Below are 25102 nucleotides of genomic sequence, written 5' to 3' on the forward strand. Positions count from 1 at the left end.
GGCGGAGGTTGCTGCCACTCTGGCCACAATCTGGGTTCAGGGTCCAAGCTGCACCTGTTGCCTGACAGAGCTGGAGAGTTAGCACAGCCAGTGGGGGTAGGTCAGGAGGGATGACAGAGGGGGCAGTGACTGTGTACTCACTGAGGGGAGGACACATGGAGTGCAAGCATGTGGGGGGTTAAGTAGCAAGGGGGAAAGGAGTGCAGGTACTCTAGGGGCAGGTGGTGCAAGAGGACAGGCCTCAGGGGGCAAGGTATGGGGCGGCAAGCTGTTTGACTCCCTCACTGCCTGCTCCACTTCTGGTTCCTCTACCATCTCTCCCACCACCTACCACTGCTTTCTCCACTGCAGTGGTGTGGTGCGCAAATGTAAAACAACCCTCCAATAATTAGATCCTGTACATGGAAAAGTATAACAAATTTATACATTTTCCATGTATAAAATGTAAATATCGGGGGGTTGTCTTAATTTCAGAGTTGTCTTGGATTTGGGTAAATATGGTAATTGGTCTGTATATTTTGAAACTTGGGATATTTCAAATAAAAGTAATGGGCTGGTTTATGTCCATCTGTGCTAGTAATACCTATTCATGGAATTGATTCTAGGACTATAGCATCTTGCACCAAGAAAATGAGATGCATGGGGAAAAAATTGTTTCCTGTTGATTAAAAGCACGTGTCCTTATGCAAAAGCTTCTCTACTGAGTCCTTTATTTTATATATTTATTCCACTACTTGAACTAGCAGAGTAATTCATTTAGCTTTTCAGGAAGGAGTCTGTTTTTTTAAAGTAGGAGGTCAAGGAGTTCTGTTCATTTTGCTTTGGGCAAGCTGCTTAGCTGATGTCACTCGTATCTATGTACATAGGCGGTCACAAAACAATGGATTTACAGTGTGACATTCAGAAATTAGAATGTAGCTCACAACTGTTTACATTTTATTTGCATGGTTGATTGCAGCTTAGCTCCTGGGGTTATAAATGGGCTTGCTAGGATTTTGTGGGGTTTTTTTGTTTTTTTTTAATTTAAGCTCAGCTACAATGCACGTCGTCATAGCAGTAGGATTGGAATCTTAATGAGCAGAAAAATAAATGTTTATATTTGTTTCTGTTTAATTCAAAAAAGCTGAGCCAATTCAGTGTAAAAGATTCCAAGTGTAATTCTAAAGCTAGATGCAACTGAAAATCAGTCATCCTTGAAGTTAACTCTCCCACCCTTTTTTACAGTAAATCTGCCTCACAACTTTTTTTTTACCAGCAGAATGCTTTTTCTTAATTCTTGCATTCCTTTCATTGTCTAATCCTTCTTCCTTTCTCTTCATACTAGAAACAAAACTATACTGTATACTGAAGAGACCTATAACCTCCTCACAGTACAGAGACCACAGCTAGCCTTGGTTATTATATGTGGCAGTATTCATGCTGTTTCCTAGAAGTGTGTTAATACTGTGTGAGAGCAGCCCAGGACTATCGCATCCTGCACCAAGAAAACAGGGGCGAAAGTAATAAGTAAACAAGCAGAAATCATATCCTTCTGGTTTAAAAGCACATCATTCTGAACAGAGCTTCTTTACTGTTGTCCATGAGTCATTACTGAGGCTTTCTTTAGCCTGCCTCAACAAAGGGTCACTGGCAAAACAAAATCTAGCCTACTCTAGCGGGGAAGGGCAATCATGTGGGAAGGAAAGCGAAGCAAAAGTGAATGGTTTTATTTTCTTGGTAGATAATCCTAACTTCCTAAATACATTAGAGAGTTTCTTGTTTTTCTATGTCTGAGCTTTGATTCCTTTCCCACAGATTGTTTTGCATCCATTCTTTTTGTTTGTGTATCCTACTCTGATTAACTCAAGTACCACCAATCTTCTCTTTCCAGTCAGCCCATTGAGCAGCTAGTACCTTTCATAAGCAGTTAATTCAATCCATCGAAAAAAGGGTAGCACTGACTCTAAAAATTCCTGAATCTGGTATAAAGTTTGAGGGCCAGTCAAAAGTTTTTTGCTCAGCCAAACATTATTCGAAAATAATAATAATTGGAATTTGCATAGAGAATGTGTACATTGTCACTGAACACACAAATATTTTTCATTGTAGCCTTCTACATCAAAGGCCTTTTTCTACTAGTAAACATGGGTATCCCAATCTTCTAAAAGACCTTGTCCTTTTTGCTCAACCATTGTCACACAGCTTCCATCACTTTGCTGTCATTCAAAAAATGTTGCTCTCATATTCTGTCCTTCATTTTCTAGGATGGCAGTCCATCCAAACAATGCCTCTGTGGTGCACAAATGGGTATGTGGGCAAGTGTCATGCAGAAGCAGTACATTAGACATATCTCCTTTCAGTTGTTTGCATGAAATGTTTCCATTTCTTCAGTGTCTTGCCATAAACTTCTGAGCTTGCTGCAGACCCCTTAAGCAAGAAGTCAACAAGAAGAGCATGTCATTACTATGGTTTATTTATGAGACAAAAATTAGGAGGCAGCTTGTTCTATCACTTTTGGAGCTTCCTGGGCTTCTCATAGCCATAGATACCTGTTCAGTGGCAGGGTGGCATATTCCAAAAAATGAATGCAGAAAAACAAAAAGAAAATCAGAAAAGTCAGTTTGAAGGGATTTGTAGCATACCTGAAAGTTGCTACTCTAGCCTTCCATGTTCTCGGCTCTCCATCTATCTCTCTTCTCGCTTGCTGCTCTGTAGCCACCAAAACAACACTGCCTGCTTTTCAGTAGAGCTAATTAGTTTAGGCCATGCTAATACTACATGGCATCTAGTTCTTCATTGATGGCACTTTTTTTTTTTTAAATAAGTTTCAAGGAGCTTTTCCATATATAATCACAAGAAAGTTACGGGAATGCAAGACCTCTCCCACTGCTGGACACTCTTTATGGGATGCCTTCTCTATCATCCCCTCCAGCTGACTCTCTTCCTGATGGAAGAATGCCAAATGAGTCACTGATTTCTGCTTCCTGGTAACAAGTGAACTGAAAACAGAGATCTCTCTCTCTCTGGACTACAGCCCTTATAAAAAAAAAAAAAAACGTTTGCTATCTCATTGATAAGTTATAAAGAGAAGCACTCACTCATGTACTGCTAATAAACTCATAACAATATGTGACACTGAGGAGGAGGGTATATTTTGAACAGTGGAAACTAAGTACGGAGGGAAATGTAAGTAGTCTTTTAGTAGCAAAGGCCATACATGACCGATTCCAAAGTATACATGCTTGTCTTAGAAGCCAAACATGATGAGCCTTTAGATGTTTCTATAATATTTATATATAAATGCAGTCTTTATTTTTGTCTTAGGTGCTTTTCAATGTATCCATTGCAATGAAAGGATGCACTACAACTGGAGGACAAAAATATGCAGTACTCAAGCCTATTGGTTTCAATGAAACCACGATAATTAATATATATAGAAATTGTGCCTGTCTGTGTGAGGACAGTGCAAGGCACAAAAAAGTATGTGCTGATGAAACTTTTCTTGATGGGGAAAAGTCCCATTGCAAAGCCACTAACTGCAGTTCTAATGAAGATGCATCTTTTGAGAAGTGCAAGATGCACCAAAATCAGCTTGTTTGCAGTGGTCAAGGAGATTGTATACGTGGGAAATGTTTCTGTCACAAAAGCAAGCTGGGCAAAGTGTATGGCAAATACTGTGAAATGGATGATTTCTCTTGCCCATATCACCATGGAATTTTGTGTGCCGGTAAGCTTTAGAATTTAAGTGCACTTCCTTTCCCCTCCTTCAACCATCTGTTGTACAGAGTATACATCTTACTAATAATGAATATGATTGTCAAATACTTTTTAAAATAAAACTGAATGAATCACTAGCCATGGAAACTGAAGTTCTGATATATCAAAATTTTTCCAAGCTAATTAAATTGGTGTCTTAGATACCTTTGTTAAGGCATTCCTACAGTTAAGTACTGGGTCCTTGCTCTGGAGATGTGACCAAGTTTCAGTTTGACCAAGTTAGGCTTCTAGGATCCCAGTCCAGCCAGTGAAGAGAACTGAGAAGCACCAATAAGCATTTTGGGTTTAGGGGTGCATGGTGAATGGGGGCTGGGAGTTTCTTTAAAGTGTCATGAATAATAACTGCCTAGAGCAAATGCTAAATGTGATTGGTAGGGACCTACCAAATTCGCAGGTGTGCAATTTTTTTTTTGTTTTTTTGTTTTTTTTACAGAAAACAAATCATGTGAGCTCTGTTAAAAACAGTGGGCTCTGTGATTTTGGCCGGGCTTGCTGGGAAAAAAAATCTTACCAGCAAGCAAAAAAAGGGTGTGAAACTTGGAACATAGACGGGAGAGGAAAGAGAGGATGGCAGAGGGGAGGGACCCTGGTGCAGCTGCTTGTACAGCCTCCCCACTTGTGGATGTCCGAAAACCGCTGTTTAGTTATCCTGGAGAAGCCTGGGGAAGCCCGAGGAAGCTTAATAATGCATGGATTAATGGCTTCTACCAGTTTAATCACGATAATTAAGCTGCAGTTTTGGGCCATCTGGCAATCTTTGGAAGAGGTGGGACTGTTGGGGCCCCTTGGCCAATCAGAGCCATGAAAATGGCGGCTAGCCCAGGATCTGCCTATGATATTGGCTGGCTGCCTCCTCAGGTTCAGTCGCCATCTAAAAATGGTTTCAATTCTTGTCTCCCTCAGAAGTTTAAACACTTGACTCATGCTGCTCTTTATGTATCACTGTTTGCTTCTGAGGAGAGATGCCTAATGATTTCAGAAGACATTTTGGTCTCTGTGTAAATGACACCAAACTATAAGAAAACTTGCTTTCAGATCTGAGTCTTAATTGTATACCCTGAGTTCACCTACAGCCCTAATGTAGTGTCAGATGCTTTAAGTATGAGTATGGAGTAAAATAGTAAAGCACAGTGAATATACAGTATAACATAATTTCACACCATCCCAAATTAGTGCTGTCAGACTTGAGCGTGATCTTCAGTTAGATATTGTAATGTGCTTCAAAATACCTTGTCCAAATGGAGTGCAGCTTGAGAAATATACATAAAAAGAAGAGATTTTGATTTATTGTCTAAAACCTTCATTCTACTATTGGGCTCAATCCTTTATTTTAATAGAGAAAATGATTTATGCATTTGTGCTACATGAACTTGTCAATGTAGTATAACAATGTTAACAGAGAGAGATAGCAATGATACTTTGCAATATGTCTACCAGAATTATTTTTTTTTATAAAAGTAAAAATTCAATTCTTTGAAATGACTTTAAATCTGGAAAAAAAATATTCAGGATTTAGGGGTTTTTATGCTCCCTGTTTAATGAATGCATTCATTTATTTCATTTCATTTTACAGTGTCTGTATGCTAAGGGTCAAACTTTACTCAGAGTTAAAGGGAGTACATTTGGAGTAATTCCACTGAATGCTGTATTTTATAAAGTTATTATGAAAAAAGTTGCTCAAAGTGAAGCAGAAATAATAATACATGAGTATCTTGAACACTGCATTATAATTAAAATTGAGGTTTACTTCTAACTTCCTGATTTACTGAATGCCTAACTACCGTTTCTTAACATATTTTTTATATCAGTGATCTTCAAGCAGGGTGCCACAGGGTACAATGTAATGTTAGCACTGTTAGGCATGCAAACAAAATTCACAAGGTAAACCAAGAGATTTCAAATAGAAATTCATAGTGTTAAAAGCATGCTATCTTGTTGTGGTTTATCTGAATTTCTCTATTATTTTTCTGTAGTCAAAAAAATACATGAAAACTAAGAGCTGGCACTTTCCAAGGGGGGCCTTGAGTCTAAAAAAGTTGAAAATGACTGCTTTATATATTAAAACAAGGAAAAATCCTTTCCTTAGGGCCCTTTTGTCCCTTCTTTTGCCCCCATCAGAAATAGAAGTGTAAAAATAATAATAATCCTCTTTATTTCTTTGGAAAAATGTGGCTAGATATTATCAGAACGTAGACAATGAAACTGTGCAAGTCTGCTGCAATGTGTAAAACGTGCTTTGCACATGTTTTCAGTAGCCCCAGGCTTTCACATGAAAAATTTATAAGGAAGTAAGGGCTTTTCTATGGCAACTTCACTCTTGCAGAGTGTACATTTTAAATTCCCATGAAATGAAGCTAAGCTCATTACTCTTTTTATTATTATAAATTTTAAATTAGATTCCCTCACCTGCACAGTGCTGGCCTTTCATACTTGCATCACTTTTATTGTTGCAATGCTGTCTTCTAAAAAGAAACGCCAAACTGCCACAGATACCTGAATTAGTTATTTTTGTTTTTGTTTTTTGTCCCTCCATAAAACATTGTAGCAACTCTTAGTAAACCACCAAAATGAATTTCTCCTTGCTAAATGTATTCTTTTAACACCAATAGCTTTAAAGTAAGGCCCTCATAGAAAAATATCGCATAACGTTTTATGAAAAAATCCATGTAAAGGCTTTTGCTCAGACTTTCAGAAAACATAAACAAGTAAGCGTGGACCAAATTGGCAAATTTCAGCTTGAATGTTGACAGTTTTGGCAAGTTACAAGCACGTGGCTATCTTAGAATGAAAGGCCTTACTTATAGCTCAGACAGTGATGATGTGTATCTATTAAAGCAATCTATCTGTCTTTAACTGAAACCATATGTACTGATGACTATCTGATGTTGCAGGTAATGGTGAATGTGAAGCTGGTAAATGTAAATGCTTCGATGGCTGGGAAGGTGAAAACTGTCAGTGTTCATCATTATCAGTAAAGCACTGCATAAATTCAAAGGGCCAGATTTGCAGTGGAAGAGGACACTGTGTGTGTGGAAAATGCGAGTGCACTGATCCAAGAAGTTTTGGCCACTTGTGTGAATATTGCCCAAACTGTAATAATGCCTGTGATGAAAACTGGTAAGTTTCTAATGCGAGACCTAATCTATTTACTAACCATGTGTTCCATCTGTGAATAGTCCTGTTCAGACAGACCCATGCTGTACTCATTAGAATTTTACGCTATATAAATCTAAAGTTTTGATTTTCTGCTTGAGAATTCATGGTGTTTCCACACAACTTGTTAACAGTGATGTAACCTATACTGATTTTGAGACAGCTGTCTGCAGTAGGCAATTAAGGCACAAACAGACATCACCCTTTTGCCACCATAAACATTTTTAAAGTGGCATTAGTTCACAGAATCTTAGAGAAGTAGAGCTGGAAAGAATCCCCATTGGTCATCTAGTCCAACATTGACATATGCATTGTCTAACCTTTTAGCAAAACTACATAGTCAAGCATGGGGACCACAGCCATCAACACCTTGTTTTTATAAAGGATGTTAATATACACTCAAGAGAACCCAGGAAAAGGACCACACCCCCAGGGATAGAGGAAGAATGCGAAACCCCCACAGTCCATAGCAATTTGCCCATAAGGTAAAATTCCTTCCATATAATGATCAGCCTGATCCTTAGTGGTGGGGCAAGTCCCTCTAGCCCAGGGGTGGGCAAAATGCTGCCCCTGGGCCAGATCCAGCCCACCAATTGATTGGATCCAGCCTGTGGCTGCCCCCACAGCACTTTGCATGGGCTAAGACCCGCCCATTCACACTGCACCACGCTTGCACCCATCAACATGGCCCCGGCCAGTGAGCACAGCTTCCCAGCAGGGCTGCTCCACTGCAGCTGCTCAGGTGATGCCTTCATAAGCTTTTTCCCCTGCCTCTAGCAGCTGCTTCTGCTGCACTGCTCTGAGTGAGGGGAAACAGAAGTTGAGTGGCTCCTGTCACTGTGCACGGGGCTCCAGCTCCTGGCTATCTTGCACCAACTCCACCTGCCCAGCGTGATGAGCAGCCACCTGCAGGAGGCTGAGTGGGTGGAAGGTGGTGGGGACCTGAAGCCCCATGTGCTGGGGCAGGAACCTCCTGGCTCCAGCTTCAGAGAGAAGGGCAAGAGGCAAGGGCAGGGAGGAGGAGGAAGAGTTGTTTGAGGTGGGAAGAGTCAAGCAGTACCCAAGCAGCTGTGGCTGCACTGGGAGTTGCCCTGCCGAGAAGCTGTGCATGTCGGTCAGGGCCAGGGTCATTGTGTGCCAGTGGTTGCACAGCATGGCTCAGCTCTTTCTGAAGTGCTGTGGATGGCAGCTGCAGGCTGGACAGGGGAGCATGGACTGGACTACTCCTCCACCACCCAGGCAAACTTTGTTGCATGTATCCCCTGCCCCTCCCATGGCCTCCAGCCTGGGACTTAGTGCACAGGCATCCCCCCCACACACACACCCCTACACCTGACATACACACATCCCACTCTCCCCCCAACTCCACACACACAATATACAAACGTAAGACTTCATTTTGAGCTACTATGCAGTTGCCGCTATATACGCTACTTAAACATAAATCAGGGCAAAAACAATGTTTTTAAATAAAATTATAATATGTTATAGTAGATGTTTTATTTTTATATATGATTTGTTTTTATCTATAATTTTGTTAAAATGTTATCTTCTGTAAGATTGTGTGTGTGACTCTTGACAACTTGACTAGTCTCAGCAAGTGTATTGGCAGACTGCAGTCAAAATCCCTTGCTTTGGCTGCAGCCAATGCCCAGTGCTTCTGAGGAAGGCTTTAAAGAACCCCAACATGTGTAGCAGCAGGAAAGATGGAGAGGGGGAATTCCCTTCTGGCCCCATGCAGCAACCAGGAAGCCCAGAAGCATGGGAAATACCCATAGATGAACACCTAGATCATCCTCAACCTCTTCTTGAACACCTCTAGTGATGGTCCACAACTTCCCTAGCCAATCTATTCTAACAGTGAAGAAGATTTTCCTGATCTCCCATCTAAACCTACTTTACAGCTACTTTAAACCATTGTTCCACATCCTACCCTCTGCAGTAAGAGAGAAAAAGTGTTTTCCCTCTTCTTTATGGCAGCCTTTCACGTATTTGAAGGCCACTATCATATCCTCTCTTAAGTGTCTTTTTTGCACTGAACATGCCTACGGACTTTAGGCCGTCCTTGTATGGCTTGCTTTCCAAGCCATTTATTATTTTAGTCACCCACTTCTGGACCCTTTCTAACTTCTTCACATCTTTTTAAAATATGTAGCCCAAAACTGCACACAGTACTCTAGATGAGACCTAACCAGTGCCATCATCTCCCGTGTTTTGCATCTAATGCTTCTATTGATGCATCCCAAAACTATATTTGCCTTTTGTCTGGCTGCATCACAGTGCAGATTTATACTAAGTCTGTGATAGTTTCATAGTTTCTAGGGTCGGAAGGGACCTGAGCAGATCATCTAGTCCGACCCCCTGCCATGGCAGGAAAGAATACTGGGGTCAAATGACCCCAGCAAGATGTTCGTCTAACCCTTCTCTTAAACACCCCCAGGGTAGGAGCCTGCACCACTTCTCTTGGAAGCTAGTTCCAGACCCTAACCTCCCTGACCGTGAAGTAGCGCCTCCTGATATCTAACATCCCACTCTCCCCCCAACTCCACACACACAATATACAAACGTAAGACTTCATTTTGAGCTACTATGCAGTTGCCTCTATATACACTACTTAAACATAAATCAGGGCAAAAACAATGTGTGATCTACCAAGACTCCCCGATCTCTCTCCATAGTGCTGCCATCCAGCCAAATATCCCCCATTCTGTATTTGTATTTGTAGTACCTTGCATTTGTCAGCACTGAACTTCATTGTTAGCTTCATCCCAGCTTTACAGTTTATCAGGATCTTGCAGCATTGGGCTGCTGAAGCCCTGGGAGCTTGAAGGGCCAACCCTGCAGGACAGTACCCCCAAACAAAGTCTGTAAATGCCAGTGAAGTGGATCAGCTGGGCTGGGACACATCCTGGCACAGTTGATCTCCCATCTAAAGATCACCCCTGTTTATTTTCTGAGGGGTTGCTACAACTGGCATTTATCAAAAGTTTATACCTGTGTAATTATTCAGATTGTGACCACCAGGCTTCAACTAGCCGCTCTTGGGCGACTTTGGTCTGCTAGCGGATGTCACACCACTTCCAGGCCGGTTTGTCGTCGAGGTGGTTCTCTCCTACCACGTTGCCAACCCTGTTGTCTCCTGTCACGTCTTGGTGTTCCTCAGTAGGCAGGGTCAGTTAGTGGGTCCCTTGGTGGCCACCACCTCTACACCCCGGCCTCACGCCACCTTAGGTGAACCGCCTAGCTGTTATCCACGGTCTTCCCTGCAGGTCACGTTCACCGCTACGTGTCCTTGAGCCAGAGGCCAGACCCTGCAGCGCTTCACTCCTCGATCCTGTCCCACGGGGTATCTTCCCCACTATGGCCCCTACCAAGGCTTCCCTACAGCCCCGCCACAGGGCGCTATCCCTATGGTCTCTGCCCCATTGCTCGGGGTAGCCCAAACAAAACAAATACACCTACACCAACCCATAACCTATTCCCCGTCCCTGAACCCTTAAGGGGAGAGATGGCTCTCCGCCCAGTTTGTCACTCCCCGGACTAGCTCCAGTCCATCACTTAACACCTGGGCCCTGGCAGCGATCGCCGCCCCGATTGTAACCCCCTTCAGGGCAGTTCCCGGGTCTTCGCCCCTTGGCGTGTCGTCCTCCGCGCCCTGTCCTGCTGCGCTCAAAGGTGCCACTTCCACTCCCTCCACTCGGCCAGCCAGTCACTCCTCCGTTGTTCAGCAGGGGTCTTCGACGGGGTGCTCCTTTTTCCCCAGACAGCGTCGCCTCCAGCTTGTCAGTCTCCTCAGGGTCTGTTCTTGGAGCCTGCTCTGCTGCTGGCATCAGCTGCAGCTCCATCTCCTGGCTATCCGCTCCCTCCGCAGCTGTGGCTGCCATTTTTATTTTCGCCGGCCAGCGTGTGATGCTGACGTCACTGACTGGCTGCAACTGTACAAAGAGGCGGCTAACAAGCTGTGCGGGTTCCTCTTTCCGCCCCATGTGCTTCTCATCCCAAGGTGTTGGTGAGTGCCCTGCATTACTTTGCCTCCCGGGACACAGATTTTACTAGGGCCTGTGCCTGAGATATTCATGCTGAGAACTTTGTGAGTTGTATGTTCATATTGATGGTTGAGGCCTGATGTGTTGTGCAGTCTGCCAGGTGCGTAGCCCTGCCCCTCAACTCGTCCGCCACGATGTTGATGTTTAAACTAGCTAGAGAGGGGGGTTCAGTGGAGATCTTCCTGAAAGGGCCTGCCAACAAACAGCAGTACTCACAACTTGTCTGGCACAATGTTCCACGGAGCTCCGCCTCCCCTACACCCCGTCCACTCGCCAACCGGATGGGTGTTCATAGAATGGGTCCTTCGCCTTGTGGGGTTGTCTGCAGCTTGTTCTGGGTGGGGTCCCATGTCGACATGGATGCAGCTGGCCCTCCTCCCTCCTGAGGTGGGTGCAGCTGGCTTCAAAGCGCGGCCTGCCTTCTCTCAGCTCTTGGATTTGGGGGGGGGGTTGTTTATTTTTGTTTGTTTGTTTGTTTTTTAAGAAGAAATATTCCCCTGAAGAGCAGAGGGCTGTGGAGCTACCTCCTTGGCCCCGGCCTCCTCCAGGGGGCTCAAATGGCTCCTCCACCCTGCTTCCTACAGGGAGTTTAAAGGCTTCCCTCAGCAGGCGTTCAGCGGGGAACTGGGGGGCTTCCCCTGCTCTGCCTCCTGTAGGGGGATCACAGGCTTCTCCTGCGTGGCCTACAGGAGCTGTGCAGGCTGCGCTGCTCTTCTTCCTCACTGGGGCCTCAGCATGTCTAGCGTGCTGTGCAACAGTGCTCTCTCTCCCAGGCTTCTCCTCTGCCCTGGTTCTGGCAGGGCTTTTCAACTTTGCCGCGCGGCTGCCGCAATTGGTCCAGCTGTTTCCCACTTGGGAAACAGCTGATTAAACAGCCGGTGTAATTCTGGCTCTCGCGGCTGCAGCTCCGGCCGCGGTCCTGGCTCCTGCTCCGGCTGTCTGGCAGAGGGTAAGTCGCCCTTGCCAGGGATCTGTTTCCAGGGTCTGGGACCTGCGGGGATTCCCCTCTCCCCTTCAGGAGCCTGTGGTGGCTCCTCACTGCCACAATATCCACGTGTGCTACACTGAAACTTACTACAGGTAAAGAGAGTCCTGTCATATTGGTTATGTAAAGGTTTTAAATCCTTCTAGAGTGATTGTGGCAATTTTTCCACTGACTTATTAGTAGCTCAGAATGACTTAGAGGTTGCCTGTACTGAATTTTAACATATGAAAGTGATAGCACTACAAAAATTAAGCCCCTTTTAGAAATTGGGAAAGGCATAAAAAAAAACAACTCATCGGTGAAAATGAGACTAAACATAAACAATTGTGGTTAAACATGACTGTGCGGAAGCACTCTTGTTTTTGGAACATAGTAGTAGTTAGTGTGGCCTCATCCAGATGAGCACGGCCATGTGGTATGTGGTGCTTTACAAAGGATGTGAAGAAGCTTGAGAGAGTCCAGAGGAGAGCCACATCCATGATTAGAGGTCAAGAGAACAGGACTTATGAAGAAAGGCTGAGAGTCATGGGACTCCTAAGCCTAGAGAAGCGAAGGCTCATGGGTGACTTGGTGGCAGCCTATGAGCACATAAGGGATGTGCATTGGAATCTGTGAGAATGTCTGTTCACCAGGGTACTCCAAGGAAAGACAAGGTCTAATGGTTATAAACTGCTGGAAGACCTTTTTAGGCTGGACATCAAGAAAAACTTCTTTACCATCTGAGACTCCAGAGTCTGGAATAGACTCCCCCCAGAAGTGGTGCAAGCACCTACTCTGTATACCTTTTAAGAAGCACTTGGATGCATATCTTGCTGGGGTGATCTGACCCCAGCTGACTTCCTGCCCCTTGGGCAGGAGGCTGAACCCATTGATCTGGTGAGGTCCCTTCCAGCCCTAATTTCTATGAATCTACGTCTGGCGCCACATGCCGCACATTCAGCTGTTTTATGCACTGCAAAGGAGCAGCTTGGGGTTTGTTTGAGGGTGTTTTGTTTTGGGTTTTTGGGGGGGGTTGACCCCTGGGTATGCTTCTGGGGCCCAGCCAATTGATACCTGGGGACACTACCCCTTGTGCCAGCTGGACTGCTGCAGCAACATCCCAAATCCATCTTTTAAAATACCCCAAAATCCATGTTCTTCCACATTTAAAACAAAAAAAACCACTCTATACATGCACACATATATCTTACAAGAGAGAGAGACAGTGATAAGTTGGGTAATGCTTTATTGGTATATTTACAGTGTTAAAGCAATTTGGAAGCCTACCAGTGTCTCTATCATCATGAAAAGATAAATTCTGAATACCTATATGTGTTGATCTGTGCTTTTGGTTTTCTTCATACATGATGGGTGTGTGATGGGGAGGAGTGGTGTTTGTAGAAAGGGGGTGATGAGGGGTGTGGGGGAAGGCAGGTGGGTAGATGTGGAGGGGTGTGAGTTGGTCTGTGGGTAGGAGTGGGGCAATTGCTGGGGGCACTGTGGGTGTGGGGGACGTTGTGTGGGGGCTGCTCATTAGGGATGAGACCCCTGGCCCCCACAGGGTGAAGCCCCCCCAACACAGCACATGGAATGCCCCCCCCGCCCAGGGTCTCAGCTCCTCCCTGGAGGGCCACAGCCTTTATCCCCCACAGAGCCCCAGCCTCCCCTGCCCAGTGCCTGTAACTAATTTTTAACAGCAGCAGTGGGGGAACCATACGCTGAGCCCAGCCTAGTTCTGCTGGCCCTGGGGCTGCTCTTGCTGCCCAGTCGGGCTGGTCTTGTGGCAGCAGGACCTGGTGCGGCACGTGGGGACCATGTGCCAGGCCCAGCTGGGTCCTGGGGCCTCTCTGCAGCCCAGGTGGGCTGGGCCCAGGTCCCTGAGGCTCGCTAGTCTGGCTTTGCACTGGAGCGGCTCAAATGGCTCCAGGAGGTGTGCACAGGAGCCACACCTCCCAGAGCCCTGTGGCCCGCTCTGTTGCAAGGCAATATTAGTGAGCCACATGGGGCTGGGCAAGGTCCTCACCCCCCCCCCGCAGGCACAGGGGGCAGAGGCAGGAGCTGGCCCTGGAGCCCAGCCCATGCTGACAGGACCCGGCTCGACTCCTTGCGGTCTCTGTGTACCGGGCTGGGGAGCATGAGCCGCCCAGGGACCATGCAGCTTGTGCTGCCTGGCCCGGCCCAGTGCATGGGGACTGTGTGGAGCTGAGCTGCATCCTGCCGGCCCCAGGCAGCTCGTGTTCCCCGGCCTGGCCTGGCACGCAGAGACCTCTCAGAGCCGAGCCGGGTCCTGCCGGCCTTGGGGCTGCTTATGCCGCCCAGCTGCCAGGTAACACAAGTAGCCCCAGGGCCAGCAGGACCCGGCTTGGTTCTGCGTGGTTGCCGCGCGCTGGGCCAAGTTCTGCAGCTATAAGAAGGGCCCAGCCTGGTGGCAGGACATGGCACATGGGAACCGCATGCTGTGCCAGCTCCTGTCAGCATGGGCCGGGCCCCACGGCTGGCTCCCGCCTCTGCCCTCTGTGCCTGCGGGGGGAGGAGTGAGGACCTGGCCCAGCCCCATGTGGTTCCCTAGCCTGGCCTTGCACCGGAGCATGTCACAGGGCTCCAGGGGGCTGTGTGACCCACTCTAGTGCAAAGCCAGACTAGTGAGCTTCAGGGATCTGGGCCAGGTCTTCCCCCGACAGCCCCAGAGACATCCCCCCATCACTCTCCAAACCCCCGCCCCCCCACATCCCCCTGCCACTCCTCATCACCCCCCCAACTTACCTTGGACAGTGTCAGGGCAGCAGGAACACAAAAGAGATGCTCTGGCCAAAACCAGAGTGTCGCTTTTGGAGGACTGGCTCCAGGCACAGTCTTGAACCATGCCTTGCTCCGCTCTATTGTGGAGCAGTTTTTTTAGATTTGCGGTGCGGTGAACATTTTTTCATTCCTGCACATGCCTGTTGCCCTACCTCAAAGGGGTTTGAGGTAGGGCAACAGGCATGTGCGCACTCATCTGGACGCACCCTTTGAGAGGCAAAGCACAAGAAATGCAGTACTGAGGCTAGGGGAGAGCAGAGCCTTTAACCAGCATATGTCTATTTAATTGTATTCACTTCACCAAATCATTGTGGAAAACTTTACTAAATAGCCTAATGATTTTCAAGCAACAGGGCAACATTATCAGAAATGAATGCTGAACTCTGTTGATTTCATCTCCTAAGGAAAATGCAATAAAGTAATTAGATTTTTTTAAGTGATTATATCTGTGTGCTTGTTTTCAGGAGTTGTGTTCATTGCCCTCGTTCCAACAATGTATCCCAGATTATACTTGACCAGTGCAAAACCTCATGTGCTTATATGATGCCGTATAGTGACAAAACTTCAGGTATGTAAAAGTCTTTCCCAGATAACAAGAGGAAAACTCATCAGGATTCATGGTGAAATTTATCTCTGTTGTATGTTTCTGCTCGAGTATATTGTGATTTGTTCAAGGGAGGGAGAGAGAGAAAATTCACTCTTTGCTTCAGGGAAAGTAAAAGATAAATAATAACAGGAAACGTGATTGCCAAGCATGCTAAATCAGATTTTCCAGCTCCTTGAGTAGTCATATCTAATCATAATAACTCCTAGTCAATAACGTTTGAAGAAATATTTACAGAAACCTCTTAAAGTATTTGTCTGTATTATTAATTTGAATATGTTTACATTATTTAGCAGTACCAGAAATGAACGAATGAAGTGCACATAGCTTAAACAAAATTTAATGTCCCTTTAAAGTGTACAGCATGTGAAGGGTAGTTTTCTTTTAATAAAAACATCTAAAGCCCATTCAAGGCCCAAATTTCATGAAAATCATTAGTGTGATCACTTCTTGTCAATTCATATTTTGTATGTGCGTTTCCATTTTAAAGAAGCCTGTTACAAAGCAATTGTCGTTGGGACTTCTGAAAGGGAGCTAGAGAGTTTAATGGTGTGAGAGACAGCTGGGCCCAGTAAAACAGTGCTGGACTGGGAATCAGGAGACATTGGTTCTATTCATCACTGGTATTGCTAGGTTAGAAAAATAGATACATCTGTATTTTGGAATCTTAGAACTATTGGATTTAATTAAAAAATATTGTACATAACAAAAGTTGGACAACATACAAATATTTTTTCTTTCTTAATATATGATCAGATTGACCTAAATAGAAAATATTTCATCATTTAGCTCAGTCATCTCTTAAAACTTTAATATTTCAAGTTCCTTGACAGAGTTGCCATCCTTTGCTACTACAAACTTACCCTTAAGACCAGTTTTAATATGTAGCTGGCTTCTGAGCGAATCCACACACTTGGAGGGCAGTACAACTACAATTTAAGATAAAAGATAGAACATGGATTGAATATGAATATGAATTTCCAATTCCAAGCACTCTTTTTGGATCTTCTGAAATATCATACACCATGGACACTTCTACAATTAACGATCATAAATCAGAAGAGGTCAAATTTGCTGTGAAAAGATGATAACTATTGAGCGCCTGGCAGCACCATTTATGACCTTCCAGTGTGCACACAGAAGTGCAGCTCCCAGCTGTAACTCAAAATAATTTCAGCAAAGTGTTCTGAGTTACATTACACCAGTCCAAACAGATGTTCACTGTTGGTTCTAGCAGAGAAGAGAATCTAGTTGTGGGCTGGGAGCCTGCAGTCAGTTTCCCATAGTAGTGGCCAGGCTTTCTGCCAGTGCTTGCTTTTTTTTTATAAGAGAGAGGGAGAAAAGCAGCAGAGGGAGCTCCTTTTTGGGCTCCCCCCACAGCCAATGCTGAAGGGTGGGGTAGGTGAATTGGAGCCCTCCCACCTCTGGGGTGCTATGCATAGACACAGGGGCTGAAAAAACTGCAGACCGAACTTCCTCTGCTCCCTTTCATCCCTCCCATTCTGAAAACAGCAACAGGCTGGGAGCTCCACAGACGCAAGTTACGGAAGACACTACATTTTGAAACTTCTTAGATTTTCACTTGATCAGCCTTTTCTGAAGAAGTGTTGAAGCTACCTTTTTTTATTCTCTTTAAACTGTGCGCTTTGGGCAGAGATTGTTTCTTGCAGTGTATTTTTATGACGTGACAAAATGGGGCTTCATCTTAGTTAGGCCTTCTTGATATTAATGTAATGGAAATATAAATAATAATGTTACAACCATTGATCTATTCATCATCTTAGCTGGAATTACTTTTTTTGATAAAAGCAACTTTAAAAGTATCTGATGTATAATAATACAAATAATTGCCCCTTCCTTATATACTTCAGTAAATAGAGTACTCTTTTGTTTTATTTGGTTGAATTAATCTGTGCTAGGTTAATCTCTGTTGTTAAATTCAGTTTGTTTAATGGTTGTACCTTATCAGTATTTTAGGTTTACGCTTCTGTTTTCCTTTTATTGCAGAATGTTTCTCTGACCCAAACTACTTTAGAATCTTTGTCATAATCTTAATAGTAACATTTCTGATTGGGTTGCTTAATGTACTTATCATCAGGCAGATAATCCTACAATGGAATAGCAATAAAATTAAGTCCCCAGCTGATTACAGAGTATCTTCAACAAAGAAGGTAACTGATTTTAGAGAAAAATATATTCAGCACTTTTTTCTTGCGCATAAATGTTAGCTAATTGTGTTAAAAAAATTGTATCTTCTCCTTTAAGGATAAGATGTTTTTGCCTACTGTTTGTACAAGAACAGTAACATACAGACGTGACAAACCAGAAGACCTAAATATCGACATCAGCAAGTTACGATTAAATGAATCTGTCAAGTGTGAATTCTGAAGACTGTTTTCTGCAAATCTGTTTCCTACATTTACACTTTAAAAAAAAAGTTATCTTTTTACTTTGTAAGAGTCTTTACTGACTGTTTTGTGTCATGGATTGTGTTGAATACTGTAAGTGACATGTAAGCATATTCACTTAATGTGACTATGTTTGAAGTTATAGCTGCTGTATTTTTGAAAGAGAAATGTGCATTACTACTGTTTCAGACCATTAGTGTTGGTGTAGCACTTTAATGTAACCTAATTTATTTAGTTATGGGATAGAATGTAGATATGAACAGGTGTCTGACAAAGCACTGATCTCACTTTACATGTATCTGTACTGATGTGCTCTGTGGGATGGGTAAAACTGTGACACATTGCTGTACATTGCAGCAGAGTAGATGGAAATATGGGAGTACTTGTACACAGAGCAAGTGTAGTTTTTATTATACTTATTTCAGAGTTAATACCAGTTCCAATGATCTTGTACTCTTTTGGCAATGATCTTTTACTCTTTTGGCATCCTGATTTCCTCTTAGTTCCTTTTAACAAAAAAAAAAGACTGGATTAAATAAGTGCTTAGTTACTACTGGTATTTTGAAAAAAATCTACACACTCTTATGTCACTTAAACAAGGTTTATTCCTTATACGTGAAGTGGCTATATTTCAGTATTTACATTGGAACAAACAGAAACCTTTTTTATATATATTAAGATCAACAAAAACTATATCAGTACAAAAATATAGGATATTTTTTGTTCTTTTTACTGCCTTGCCTGTTTATAACAATTAAACACTCCAGTTAAATTCAGCTCTGACCTTAACAAGAGCAGCTCCATTGAAGTCTGAATTACACCAGAGCTGCATTTAGTCTCCTAGCTCTGTCAGTATTTGGTAAAGTAATGGCTCTTGTTGAGTCCTTACTTTGCTAAACACTGACAGGGCTAGGCAACCAAATGCAGCTCTGGTGTAACTCAGACTTCAGCAGAGCTTCTCTTGTTCTGTCGGGGACATCTACACTTACACTTTACCATGGAGTTGACTAATTAGCCCCACAGTAAAGTGTCACTATCTGCACATGCGACGCTATTAGGCTGGAGTAAACTAATTAAATCCTCTGTAGGATAGTACTGCCCACCACAAGTATTATCCTACGATGGAGTTGTTTACTCTGCCACAACAAGCATCTAGGTAGTGACCAGGGCTGGCTAGGACATGAGACTACTACAGTGCGAGGGCTGCCTACCAGCTGCCCCTCCACTGGAACACCCTCATGCCCCAGCCAGCCCTCTGTAGCATGTTGAGCCAGGGCAGAGCAGCTTTGAGCTGGCAGGCCGACCCCTGAGGCCCCCTGTCACCTGGGGCTGTGCTGCCCTGGCTCGACATGCTGCAGTCCCAGGTGCACGTGTAAACACTGGGCCCAGGAGCAATAAATTCTTGCATGAACTGTACTGGAGTTTATTCAGGTACATTAATTGCATGTGTAGATGCAATCAATCTGCTTTTCTACACCTACTATTTTTCTGTGTAAATTAATAGAATTAGCTGGCATGAATCCCTCATTTAACCACCCATGTTTTTCTGGCGGGCAGTAGAAGAAATATGGGGTGTGTAATGGGAAATCAGCGTGCAATCAGCATCTTGGGGGGTAGAGTAAATAATACAGAAAAAAGGGGGGATGGTTCCCAAGAGAGTAAGTTAGCTGAATTCGCTTATGCTGAGTAACAATGAAAATTAGCAATTTTTTTTTTTACATTTAGTGGGATCAGTGTGGGTGCATGTGAGAGCAGAATTTGCATCACAGAATAGGTTGTGCAGAGGCCCTAACCTTAAAACAAACTGTAATGTCTTATTGAAATGTGCTGTATGAAATGCATAGCTAGCAGTGAGTCTGGCATATTTTATGTTGCCGTAGAAGTAGGGAATTCTGGTAACCCTTTCTGAAATAGGTAATGAAACCTCACTGGGAACAAAAGTCCCCTCAGATAACAGCATACAGTTGCACATGGTATCTGTTCTGAGCACAATACTTGTCTGTGCCTATTATAGAAGAAAGAACAGAAGTGAGGGGGCATGTTATCTACAGATAGAATAGATGTCTTGCTTGAAATTTTTGATAGCTTTCAAAGAACTAAAAAGTCCCCAAACAAACAGGTTCCAGGTCTGTGTACAAGCTATTCCAGGTTAAATCCATGAGAATGTGCATGTAGGAGGAGTGCAGGATTTGGAGTAGATCAGCATAATGGCAAGTGTTTCATAGAGAGAATTGCCTAATTCATAACTTTAAATGAGGGTTGGGAAGGGGGTTAATTAAAAAGACAATTGCTGTGACTTACTATTGACATTTATCTACGAGCTCTAGATTTCAATAATGGAAACTGGATATTCCTCCTTAGGGAGCCACCATGAAGTATGTCAGTGGCACTCTTCCTAGTGGTATCAGCTTCAGATCAGATGGATTCAAAAGCATCTCACAAGAAAATGGAATCTCTTACAACACTTTTATTTCTGGTGTTACAGTGATAACCTGATCTTTTTTTCGTTAATTAGATATTACTGAAAAACACTCCATGATGACTCAGTCACATATTAACATTTATTCAACTGTAATGATTTTCTTTTATGATGCACAGTGTGGGTCTTGGTCCTTTTTCAGTGGAAGTTAATGGACTATTCAGTACTGATTTCATTGGGAACAAGATAAATACTAGGGCTGTGCAAAGCTTCGGGTGCTGATTCGATTTGGAGGAGATTCAGCCCGATTTGGTGGCCAAATCTCTGAATCGAATTGGGAGACCACTAAAAACGTCTGAACCAAGTTGAAGCCTCTGAAGTATAATTCAGAAAAGATTCAGAGAAAGTTGTGGCGATTTGGGCAGTCCCCACTCATCGCTCCAGGGAGCTGAACCTGGGCTTTGTGCCAGTAAGTAGGGGGCAGGTGGGGCAGCCATTGATGGAGCTAGGAGAGTAGATGGGGGATGGGGCCTGTTTGATTTGGAAATTCAGCCAATTTGGCAGCAGCTGAATCTCCAAATCAGATTTGGCCAAATCGATTCGGGACAGTGATTCGAATCACCAAATCAAATCACTGTCCCTCAGATCATCCAAATCCAAAACAAATACTAGCTGCTTTGCACAGGCCTAATAAATACCTATGAGAAACAGACATACTGAATATTCTCTTTACCAGGGTTTTTTATTTTTTAAAAGAAGATGGAAACAGTATACAATCCATTTAATGGAGCCAAAAAACTTTATTCATTTAAGAACCTTTGTATGTTTCACAAAACATACAACATTTTTCTTAAATAACAACTTATAAGGCATGATTGTTTTTTACCCAATTCTTCTCTGAACAAATAATTCATTTTACAGAATAGTTCTTAGAAATTAGAGTTACTTAATACCACTGGTTTGGTTTCAAATAATTTTGTCTCTTCAGTATTAATGGAAATCAAATTACAGGGAAATTGAGGCTTTGTACAGAGGAGCCAAGCAACTGCATGTTAACATCTTCCCTTCCCAAGCCATGGCACATCTGCTGCTTTCCTTCTGTAGTACATTGTTGGAAGTCCAAATCTTTTCAAAGGAGACCTGGTTGGCATGTTGCAGTCAGAACACTCACTCAGTGCATCATAGTTCCCTCACAACAGTGAAAAGAGCTTAAACGCAGATTGCATTATAAGCAACTGCTCTACTGAGTGGTAGTAAATCTTCCTTCTACTTCCCTTCCCTAGTTTTACTGTACCATAAAGGACGAGTGGGTTATTGACAAAGAAGCAGTTGCTAACCACACAGCAGGCCAAGAATTAAACTTCAGCTAAATGACAAGACATGAGGTCATTCAGCTAGCATAAGGTCTTCTCCGCAGAGCTTTGTTCTGCCAAATGGGTGCTGTTCATATAAACCAGGGCCTTGCCTGCTAGCTGTTTCTTAGAACTAGTGGCTGAGCTATTCAGAAGAGCTCCTGCAGGAAAGAAATAGCCCAACAAAAGCTGTACTATTTGGGTATTCTGTGCTCTATTTGCACGTGGCCTTAAATGAGAAAGCACTTAGCCCATAATTTACAAGGAACTTGTTGAGCTCTTACAGTACAGTGCCTGTGCAGTTACTCTGTGAGGTTGTGCAAACAACTTGGTTTCTGCAGAGTTTGTTACCATTCCTTCTTTCTGCATTGTGCCTTAAGGAGTTCACTATCAAAAAAAAAAAGGGTTTGATCTCTAAATAAGTCATTCTAGATTTGTTAGAGAAAACTTAAGTTTTCTGGGAAATGATGCAAAAGTAAATCACACAGCTTTAAAATACACAACATTAAACACACACACAGAAGATGCCACTTTTGTATTGTTACCTGATAATTAAGACAATGATTTTTTTTCATTTTGCCACCCCCCTTCTCTAAGAGCACAGTATTTATGACGAATCACTAAAAAAAAATGTTAAGTTGTAGTTAAAAAACCCCCTTGAATGGATTACTGTAAACTGAATCCTTAAATGTAAGGAGAATTGGGTTTATTCATCTTTAACTACTTGTTTGTATACATTTCTGAAATGGCAGATGTTTATGCACTGGGGAAATGTACAAAATCTACTTCAGGTTTTTTTTAAGGACACGCAAGCTGAGTCACTGTAATACTTTTGATTATTTCCAAGTGCTAAGAGCACATTAACAGCACCATCATAAATGAGTGTGGGAAAATAGTTTGTTCATCCAGAAAATGTGCACATGGTATGTGTGGAATTTTTATTGTGCCTTATTGAAATTCCCTTTTGTTTGCAAGTGATGTTTATAAAGGAAGGGCATTTGCATGACTTATTTTTTTTCTCCTGTGATGATATGAATCCCCTATGTAAAACATGTCTTGCAGTGCATTGGAAGAAATGATTTTCCGTATGAGATATGTTTGTTTTTTTTCAGATCACATAGAAGAATCTGTTCTTCTTGACAGGTGTTATGTGATTGTGAATGTGTTGCTACCTGTAGGAGTAAATCTGTGAAACTTTACAGTGTATTCCACCTGACCACTTACGGTGCCAGGAAATGCCCTACTGAGATGCATTATGCCCTGCTCCACATTTCCCATCCTTGCTCCCCCAAACTGAAAGTAGTGCAACCACCTTAATGTAGTGCTATGAGTGGGCTAAATGACTCTACTGAGCGGACTTGCTGGCCCCAGTAGGCCTCAGACTCCAGTAGGATTTCATGGGACCTTGAGTAATACAAGGCATAACTGGAAAAGTGCGCATCTGACTGATACATCAGTGCTGAAGGAAACATACGCTGTCCTGCCTAATTAGAAATTAAATTAATCTATAATGTTCATGCCAGGGGTTTTAAACAGCAGAATAAGATTTACATAATAAGCCATGATGAAACAGTAGTTAGGAGGGATGCTACTGTTTTAACATAGCCCTGCATTTGTTCAGTGCACAGGCCTCTGATGGAAGTTAAAACAATTCAAAGTACAGATGGTAAGAAGAAGCTAACATGTTCCTAGTTTGAATAATATGTATAAAGGAGACCAAATCAAGGGGTGCTGTAGACTGTGGAAGTCCACTCAGAACAAGAGCCAGTAGAGTTTAACTTTCTTCAAAAAGCTTCTTTCTGAAAGTACCAGTATATGTAAAAAAACAAACAAACAAACAAAAAAGTTGCTCATCTTTTTAAAAATGTCTTCTCAGCAGCTTTTCCTCTTTGATTTTCTTTGTACATTCTTGAAACAAGGTACCTGCTCAGGATCCATAAATTTGAATAAAATGTCTGGCTTTTGTTATAAGCCAATATCTGTATGGGAATCCTAAGGCTTTTCGAGTGAGTGGAAGTTTCTAATCTCACTCTGGTACCTCTCTTATCCCCATTTGGGAACATTTAGTGTTAGCCACACTCACTGTGCTAAGGTCTATTTCACATTTACCTACAACTGCTTTAAAAAAAATGAAGCTACTTAAGTGTCTTATTTAGCTATGGTATGACAGGATTATTAATAATATAACAAGTTTTGTTTTATATTTACATATTTAACATATACTGACTTTGTGGAGGAAAATTAACTGACATTTTTTAGATTAAAACATTTTGTCAAAAAAATTTTAGAAAAGGAAATAGTTTTTAAATAATTTGTAACTTTTATTGTTCATTCCTGCTTTAAACAGTACTTTAAAATAAATCACTACTCTAGTTTGTCTGGAAATAGACTGGGTTTTTTATTATTTAAGATAATGTAGATAGTAGGTAGTTGTTTTGTTAATTGTTTTTGTAGATGTTTTGTTAATTTCAGTTGACTACTAACTTCTATTTTGATATTTATTAATAAGTTGACACTGTAGCATACTGAGATGTTTATTTTTCTATCAGAGCTGTAACAATATGACACAGCATTATTTTAATGCAACATTATTGTATTTGCTGTCTAAAAAATAAAACCAGTGTTTAATGCACATGGAATTTTATGTTTTTTAATATATTAATTGCACTTTATCTATGATACTTTAAGAAGAAGAGGATAGCTCTTAACCTTGCTTTAGAACTGTGAAGAGAGTAATTTCAACCAGCCTAACATGGTGTAGGACTACATCTGGAGTGCTGGACCCACATCTGAAAAAGATGCATGTTAAAGTTATGTAAATATAAAATTGTATCCTAAAGCCTAAACTATCTGATAGTATAGACAGGAACATACCTGTAAACTGATGGCCAGCAGTAAAGACACTGGAGGGAAAGCTGTCTTTCTTTATTTTGTCCCCTATGAAGCATTGCTGGAACACCACTGAACAGATCATCTGTGATCTTCAAAGGGATATGACTGGGCATAGGAAAAGTTTGAGGCGTGGTTCACTAATTAATTTGGGGCTAACAAGATCCTTCTTTCTGCTGTATACACTATTCTTCCTTTCTATTCACGTTAGCTAGTGGAGGGGTGGGGGGTTACACAGAATGAGGGTAAACTTTTAAATATACACCTGTTTTTACTTAAAACATAGACTGCTTTAAGTTGTGACAGATGTCTGTTTTGTTCTTGTGTAGGATTTGGTCAAGATTTCCTCTACGAAAGCCAGTGTTAACCCCTTAACATGAAAGGGACTTCAGACACTGGGTGCATCTAGGTGAAATTAAGCAATGTGATAAGCTCCAGAGCAGTTTACACCACAGTACACTGCTCCCAGGCACAGCGTCTACACATGCACCTGGGACAGCAACTCTTTGAGCCAGGACAGAGGAGTTTCGGGCTGCCAGTAGGCTCGGGAGGTGGTCAGGCTTGGGCTCTGGGGAGCAGCATTATGTGGCAGAGGAGCTGGCTAGGGCACAAGTGTGTGAAACTGCAGAGTTGTGTGGCTAGACGGCAGACAGGAGTCTGTCCCCCTGTTGCCTGGGCTGACGGTGCAATTTTCACCCATAGTCACCAGCTA

At 42.8% G+C, this 25102-nt stretch overlaps 1 protein-coding gene across 4 annotated transcripts in view; it reads left to right on the forward strand.

Moving 5' to 3' along the window:
- The window catches only part of ITGB8 (integrin subunit beta 8), a 66085-nt gene that overhangs the window by 38874 nt on the left and 2109 nt on the right, over positions 1-25102 (forward strand). For 2 of the 4 annotated variants that reach the window (XR_002100988.1, XM_019534389.1), the window contains exons 9-11: positions 3304-3706; positions 6648-6873; positions 15183-15286. Coding sequence is in view for 3 of the 4 variants with exons in the window: in XM_019534389.1 (XP_019389934.1) it covers positions 3304-3706; positions 6648-6873; positions 15183-15286 (733 nt within the window). In the remaining variant the exon portion in view is untranslated. Of the gene's footprint in view, positions 1-3303; positions 3707-6647; positions 6874-15182; positions 15287-17329; positions 17494-17587; positions 18208-25102 lie in introns of those variants that run through there. The other 2 variants (XM_019534377.1, XM_019534369.1) reach the window with 2 other exon arrangements.

Source organism: Crocodylus porosus, unplaced genomic scaffold (assembly GCF_001723895.1).
Source record: "Crocodylus porosus isolate Cpor-Errol unplaced genomic scaffold, CroPor_comp1, whole genome shotgun sequence".
Classification (NCBI taxonomy): domain Eukaryota; kingdom Metazoa; phylum Chordata; order Crocodylia; family Crocodylidae; genus Crocodylus; species Crocodylus porosus.